The 7,901-nt window shown below is 44.1% G+C and overlaps 1 protein-coding gene across 6 annotated transcripts in view; it reads left to right on the top strand.

Annotated features, from left to right (window-relative positions):
• ncoa2 (nuclear receptor coactivator 2) overlaps positions 1–7,901 on the top strand; it is a 70,649-nt gene that overhangs the window by 41,804 nt on the left and 20,944 nt on the right. For all 6 annotated transcript variants that reach the window (XM_033638609.2, XM_033638614.2, XM_033638615.2 and 3 more), the window contains 3 exons: positions 909–1,086; positions 2,647–2,835; positions 6,898–6,999. In XM_033638609.2, the coding sequence (XP_033494500.2) occupies positions 909–1,086; positions 2,647–2,835; positions 6,898–6,999 (469 nt within the window). The remainder of the gene's footprint in view (positions 1–908; positions 1,087–2,646; positions 2,836–6,897; positions 7,000–7,901) is intronic.

Below are 7,901 nucleotides of genomic sequence, written 5' to 3'. Positions count from 1 at the left end.
CGCACGTATGTGTGGTGTGTAGGTAATGATTATTTAAACAGAGGCGTGGAGCAGACACCTTGGCAGGAGTCCCTTGTCTCCTATCTCGACACTTGATTTTACAGCTTTACAACCACCAGAATCCCCTTTTAAGGGCTCTGGGTGATTTGATGGCCTAATTGACACCATCTTGTGTGTAATGGCTGACCTGGGGCTGTATTCTTTCAATTAAGTGCTCCTCCTCCCTCACATCTTCCAATCGCTGCTGGCACATGCTTTTATCCTGCTTTCTATCAGCAACACTGATGTTGAGCATCTGCAGGAGTGATGGATGTACCCGGCACACACTGAACTAATTGGCTCTTTTTAGGCACTATGTAGATTCACTGCATATTTACACAACTTGGGGAGAACGTTTCAGTCGTGTGTGTGTGCGCGCATGCTGGCTGAGGAACAGTAGGCACAAGTGGAACATCAATAAAGAAAATAAGCTAGCAATAAGGAAACCAGGGAATTACCAAAACAGCTCCTTGAATAGTTTTTTTGTACATTTTTTAAATATGTTTCTTTGACCACAGACAACTAAAGACACACACACAATGGAAGATTGCAGAACCTCCTCTGCATGTTGGCTATTTTCAAAACTATCCTGTTTATGAGCCAAATTTAGCGCGTGGTGTTGGATGTGAGAGTTTTGGACTGGAACAGTAAAATTATCTCAATAATCTATGAGTGAAGAAAAGCATATCTTGCGTATTATGCGAGGAAATCTGCCAGTATTAGTAGGAAATACAGGTGGTCAGACATACTTTTACTCCCCTACTTGTGCTTCGATTTCACAGTTTGATTGTGTCAGTGTGAAAAGTGAAATAAACAAACCTGCTTTTTCCTGAACATCTCTCTTATTTCACTCTCTTTCACCCCTCCAGGCCCTGGACGGCTTCTTCTTTGTGGTGAACATGGAGGGTAACATCGTGTTCGTGTCTGAGAATGTGACCCAGTACCTGCGCTACAACCAGGAGGAGCTGATGAACACCAGTGTCTACAGCGTGCTGCACGTCGGGGATCACGCCGAGTTCATCAAGAACCTGCTGCCCAAATCCCTCGGTTAGCCTCCCGTGTTTTTTCCCTGCCTTTATTTGCTTTGCTCCGTGGCTTTTTCTACCTGTCAGTTCGTGTCTCGCTGTGTCGCTTGTGCTCTGCGTCTCTCTATCTCTGTCTCTCTTCCCAACTCCGCATGTATGTCCTCTATGTTGCATCACTCCCACCTCTGCTCATACCTTAGCAGGCTCTTGTTCACACCCCAGCCTCATCTCTTGCTTTTTACATTGTGTGCTTCCTCTGTCTCTTAACACCCTCACCTCTCTTCTTCTTCTCCCTGTTTAAACAGTTGTAGGTGGCTGTTTGGTCGCGATGTCAGTTTAATTAAAACGCTAAAATGTTTACGGTTGAGCTGCTACGGAGAGGATGTGGGAAAGCTGGCTAATACAAAGTGTTATGTAAGCTTTCTATACAGCGTTGGCATCGTGCACATAACCTATAGGTTCTTCATTTTCTCTTTTGCTGATGCTCAGCCCAGACATTTGCTCCCGCTCTTCTCTTCCTCCTCCCTCCCTTCTCAGCTAATTAACTTCCTTTTTCAGCTTCTCTCCCCTGTCAGCAGCATCCCTCCCTTCATATATTCTCATCTCGTGCCCTTCCTTCCCCTTCTCTTCACTTTGTGTGTTATTCTCACCCTCATCAAGTGCACATTTTCATGCTCTCGCTTTCCCGTTTCCTAGCCTCCCTGAAAAGCATTGTCTTTACGCTTGCATTGCTCATCTCACGAAAACAGGACATTTATTTTCGTAAGACAGACATTGGCTTTTCTCTTTCTCTCCTCCAGTTTTGCCCTTTTCTTTTCCCCTGTCTCTTCTCTTTCATACCTACCTCCTCCACATCCCATCTCTCCATCTCCTCTGCGTAAGAGGTGGTGGTAATGTATGTCAGTGCACCCCACCAGGAGCTCTTTCTAAGTCCCTCTCGCCTTCCTCTCCTCTTGTCTCCTGGTGCTTCGGATCGAGGTCTGAGTGCCCAGCCATCTGGGTGGAAGAGCAGCACAGAGCAGAGTACCCTGGAAACGATCAGCGGGCTGTGTCCCAGATACTGGGAGATTATCAATGCACTGAATGAGATCACAAACCAGATGGAGTGTGATGGGAGTTTGCGAGAGTTAAATGAGTTGTGTGCGTGACTGTACATGTCTCTTCTTCTTTTTTTGTGTGTGTGTATGTGTGCGTGCGTGCGGCATGCTTGCTCGCGCCTGTGTAAGTGTTGGAGAGAAGAAGAAAGATTGGCAATGATGTTTTAGAGGACATGCATATGGAGGCCTGGCTGTGATGCATGGCTGTGGATAGATGGCACAGGGCTCAGGGTTCCAACTGCTCATTATGACTGATCTCTACCCAGCAACTGCTCTCTCCTTTTTACACTTTTTCCGCCTTCATTCTCTCTGTCTTGCTCTCATTATGTCTTTCACTTGCAGTGTGGTAGCCTCTCTTGGCACGCTCGTCGCCGCTCCTTGTTTTGTTGTTCACTTTTGGCTGCAGTAAAAAAAAGTCCATCAAATAAAATCCCCAGGAGGCCACACTGTAAATCTCCCTTGCCCCTTTCTCGCTCCTTTTACAGTGAACGGCGTCCCATGGTCCAGCGAGGGTCCGAGGAGGAACAGTCACACATTCAACTGCCGAATGCTGGTCAATCCCCACAGCGACAGCCAGGACGAGCCGCACGAGCACGAGCCTCAGCAGCAGAAATACGAGACCATGCAGTGTTTCGCTGTTTCGGAGCCCAAGTCCATCAAGGAGGAAGGAGACGGTATGAAAGGAGAGGGGGGAGATGGTGTGGGAAAGGAGAACGGATAGAGAGTTGGAGGATCATTTGATACTAAAGCAGTGACCCTATAGTACAACCTTGGACAAGATTAGTTCTGGGATCCGTTGAAACTCCTGTGAAATGTGTAGAACAGTCAGGATTTTGGCCATCTTTTTTTTTAGTGTTTATGATTCAATTTATTTTATTCACTTGTTTATTTAACAAGGACAAATTCATAAGACATTGCTTCATAATTGAAATATAAAGTAGATGCATTGCATACAGGTTTCTAGCCTCAGCTAATTTGCAACCCTTGGCCTTTGTTAGGCTTTTAGAATTAAAACAGTAAGTATGATATTACTGAGCATGGAGTAATACAATACAATAATACAACATATACAGTAAAATACAGGCAAAGACTGAGACTTAGAGCAGTTGTAAACACTTTTGGGATTAGAGAATTTAAGAATAGAATAGTTGTTTAGAAACTTTCAAGAGTTTGCAATTTAATGTATCCTAAAATACAAAAGTCACAATCATTTAATTAAGAATTTCTAAAACACCCAGCAGTCATTATGAGGTGAAAAAGTCAGCGGATGCAAAAGGCTAACTGTTGTGACTGAGGAATGGTAGATTGCTTTAGAGGGAAATTAGCCCTAACTCAAAGTAGTCCGACAGACTGACGACAAAATCAAAAAAAAAATTCATGAGCATCTATACTTTATGCAAAATCAGACTGATTGCTGTCAGTTTAAGTGTACACTATATTGAAAAATTTTCACCACTTTACCTTGACATTCCTACGGGGAGGACATTCCCAGCTTTAGCTTCCCATCTATGCACTTGTAGAAGAAACTCCCGCACAACATTTCGGTGACTACAATTTCATCAGATCTGGTCACCGAAAAGTTGCAGCATTAAAATCATTATGTTTGCAAGTTAGACAGTGTGTTTTTCTCTACAAGTTGTGTTCTGCTCGTCCCTCTCCTACGCACCTGTTAAGAAATAGACATGCAAAGTACATGCAAAGTACTCCTTTGTTCCATCTATGTACTTGTCATTGTAGCTCACTTAACACGTGAGCTACTAGTCTACCACTGCTTTGATCTGTAAGTTTGTTTGTGTTAATTTGTGACTTAACTGAATCTGAATCAAACCTTTTAAATGCCGAAGTCACACAATAACACAAACACACTAAGGTGGAATTTATACTTCTGTGTCAAATCGACACCGTATCCTGACATGCACCTCCCCAAAAATGTAACTACGCATCACAGCTGAAACCATTTCCCTCAGTGGAAACGAAGCTTTTATTTAATTTAATTTCACAGATAAGAAACAATAAATTGTGAAGACAATAAAGCCTCCACAAAAATAGCATTTTAAGTCTTGTGTGTAATTTTTCCTTCAGGGATTTACACTTCAGGATTTATCCTGGCTTCATATGAGCGGAGGGAAACTCCGCTTGTCGCTAGGCTAATTTATACAATGTAAAATGCCATAGGCTTGTGCTAATAATGTTAGTGTTTTGTATTTGTTTGGAAAACGTGTTTTGTCAGTTGAAGCCAAATTATGTACCATTTATTAAATGTTGCTGCTGTCCCTGGTTTTATGAGAAGAGGGAAAGATCGCTAGCTGCTAGGCTAATTTATACAATGTAAAATGCCATAGGCTTGCGCTAATAACATTAGCATGTTGTATTTGTGGGGAAAACGTATCCAGAAAAAGTGCTTTGTCTGGGAATGCTGCGAGTTGTAATGTGTACTTGTGTTTGAAACTGTCTCTGTTAAGCCCTGTTTAATGTGTGTTTAATATGTGTTTCAATTGCATTTTGAATCAACTAAACTTTAAAGCGCCTCACAGAAACTCTGCCGCCAACTGGTGTTTTGGAGGTGTAACTGCAGAGTGACACAGACACACCACCGCACCACGTATAAATGCTCACAACGGCGTAGGCCACGTGCATAGCCTACAGCGTAGGGTCTGCCGTACAAGTATAAATCCCGCATAACTGATCGAGGCAGCGATAGACCAGCCTGTTCAGCAATGTTAAATTGCTGTGAAACAGTCAATGAAGTCTGGCTTTGAAGAGACTGATATAACTCATCTAGCCTCACAGACTTTTTTCTGGATGGCTATAATACAGTTTGTTTCCGCCCCCCTGACAGCAGCTTAGCTGCGGTGACAGTACTTCTGCCTGCTTGTCCACACTGGGGCTGTGCTGCCTGTCATCTACTGTATGTAGTACAGTGACTATGGATCAGCACCTCATAAAGATGCTATCTTGGGTGCAAGAAACCTCAGAATGTGACTGCTGCAGAACGGAAACTGGTTTTAAATATGACTCCAAGTTGCAGCCAATTACCTTTTTAGATTTATCATGAATAGATCATTGAGAATAAGCAATATACTGGCATTGAAATGTGAAAAGTGGTATAAGCAGCTGACGAGGAGCAGTTCTGGTGCCACTCAACTTACATCCATGAAAAGTTAAGTGACACAAGGGAGACGAGAGGCCGGGCAGCTGTCATTAAAGCTTATCTATAATTCATGTACATCCCTCGCAAACCTGGGCTTATGACTCCAAGGAAAGGGTGGAGCTGTTTACATCAGTAACCCTTTTGATAGCCTCCAAATAATTCTCAACATATCAACCCTTTGAACATGTTTTTGGAGCATATGTGAGCAAGGAAGCTTCGCTCGCGGTAGCCACTCGTATAAACATCTGCTCGCCTTTCCTGGGAAATGATTTAAATTGAATGTTGGCTCTGCTCTCCTTACAGTGTTCAGTCACTGAGAGGTCACTGAGCTTTTCCAGTGGTTTTCATGGCTTTAGCCTGGAACTTGAGATCCTGTAGTTTGAGTAAATTTCCATCACAAGTGACTGTCCTTTATCCAAAAACGCTCGGCATTGATTCGTTATGCTCCCAAAACAATTGCAGTGTTCCACATTTAATCTACCTAAATCGTCTTTGCTCAGTGGTTTTGATGAGTAACCGTAACTTCCCACTGCCAAACTATAACTCAGTGGTTAATTAAAACAATAAGTGAAAATGAAAATGTTGCGCTCCAACTCTCAACCTGTCTTTTCCCCTCTCTGGCTTCCTTTGTGCACCAGCTGCTTGCCAGCTATACTTTGGCAAATAGACTGACTAGGACCCAGGCCAGAGTTGTGCTAGTGTGTGTGTGTGTGTGTGTGTGTGTGTGTGTGTGTGTGTGTGTGTGTGAGTGGCAAGGCGGGATCAGTCTTTACAGTTGGAGGAATCTATCCAGCCATAGACAGAGACAGAGGAAGGAAGGAAGGAAGGAAGGAAGGAAGGAAGGAAGGAAGGAAGGAAGGAAGGAGAGGGAAAGCAGGAGAATTGAGAGAGATTCACAGATCTAAGGGCCAGACCACCCAAGAGGCTCTGTTTACAAGTCAAAATGAGGAATGTGTGCATGTGTGTGTGTGTGTGTGTGTGTGTGTGTGTGTGTGTGTGTGAGCCCTGGCATGCACTCCTTTGCCAGAAACATGTGTGGGATTGTGGGTATTACTGGCTCAGGAAAGTTGGATGGCAGACTTTTTGGGGTCACCCCAGCCCTGGACTTGGCGGTGTCATCTGTGTGTGTTAGAGGCAACTGTCATGATTGAGCGATGGCAATCTTTAATGTTGGGCCAGGGGAGGTGTCATCAGTGTGAGATGGCACTGTAGGTGAGACCAGCCGGAGACACAGACGCATGCAAGTGCATGTACGCATGCATGCACCCACACACACACACACGCACACACACCTTCAAAGGTCACACTTCATCATTTCCCTCTCCAGCGATAGCTGCTCCTCCTCATGAAAGGAGCGGAGCCCTGATCCCCATGCTCATTAATAACTGTATTAATTATGCTGCCTGGGAATAACATGCATTTCATTTTCTTTCCCTGTCTCTGTTTCTATCATTTACGCCCCCATCCTCCCCTCTCCTCCCCTTTCCCATCCCCCTTCATCCCTTCTGTCTCTGCCCTGTCCTCTTTGTTACATCCTCTCCCTCATCTTTCTTTCCTCCACGCGTTCCCTCTGTTCTCTCTCTAGACTTTCAGTCGTGCCTGATCTGTGTGGCTCGCAGGGTGCCCATGAAGGAAAGACCCATGCTTCCCACGCATGAGAGCTTCACCACGCGCCAGGACCTGCAAGGTACTCGAACCAGCCACACAGCCAGGAAGTACAAACTAATATAGTGAAGAACATTCACAGCAATCATGATTTATTTCCCATTAGGCAAAACAAAATTTTCTTATCCTACAGAAACACATGATCCAGTCCAGGTCACACAGATCATAGCGACCATTTTGGATCCCATAGTCCCCTACTACCAGAGGGTTACAGCATTTGTAACTGTTTGAATAAAGCTATACAGTCCCTTTATACAGGCACATCCTCAGCACCGCCTCATCCCATGATGTCACCAGCCCATAAATCACCTCACACTACAGTTTAGGTATTTAAAGATTATTATATCCTTGGTAAAGGCCCTTAGGTTTGAACGCGTTAGCTGAACACACTTCCCACCTCTGTCTGCACTCTGGGAGGTAAAGTACCACCTGTCTCAACGCTGGCGCATAGACGCAGACGATTGTCTGTGTGTCACCTTTTCTTTGATTGTGCGTAGCATTTGTGTGTAGCATACACGCACAAACACAACACACAAATGCACGCTCATAGTTACTTGCTGACATATAGTAATTTACTGTAGTTCCCCACCCAGACTATTGTAGGCGTGCATGTATGCATGCCTGCATTTTTTTGCCTGTTTGTTAGGGCTGCACAATTCTGAATAAAACAAGTATCCTGATTTTGTTATTCAAGTTCTGAATCTGCTGGATACAGTGTTTTATCCGTATGAATATTTGTGTAACAACTTTTTAGTCAGTCCCTATGGCTGTCATTCAGGCAGCAGTCTGCTTGTCAGCCCTTTTAAATGCATCACTGCCTCCATTTAAATTGCAACCCAGTGAGAGACAACTGTTACACTGATACAACAGAGTATGTATGCATGTGTTTACGCACATAGCATAGCATGTTAAGCTGTAAAGATA

This window comes from Epinephelus lanceolatus, chromosome 20, assembly GCF_041903045.1.
Source record: "Epinephelus lanceolatus isolate andai-2023 chromosome 20, ASM4190304v1, whole genome shotgun sequence".
In the NCBI taxonomy this organism is placed as follows: Eukaryota; Metazoa; Chordata; class Actinopteri; order Perciformes; family Serranidae; genus Epinephelus; species Epinephelus lanceolatus.
The sequence above is the reverse complement of the archived record's forward strand: the minus strand, read 5'-3'. Positions and strand labels throughout refer to the sequence as shown.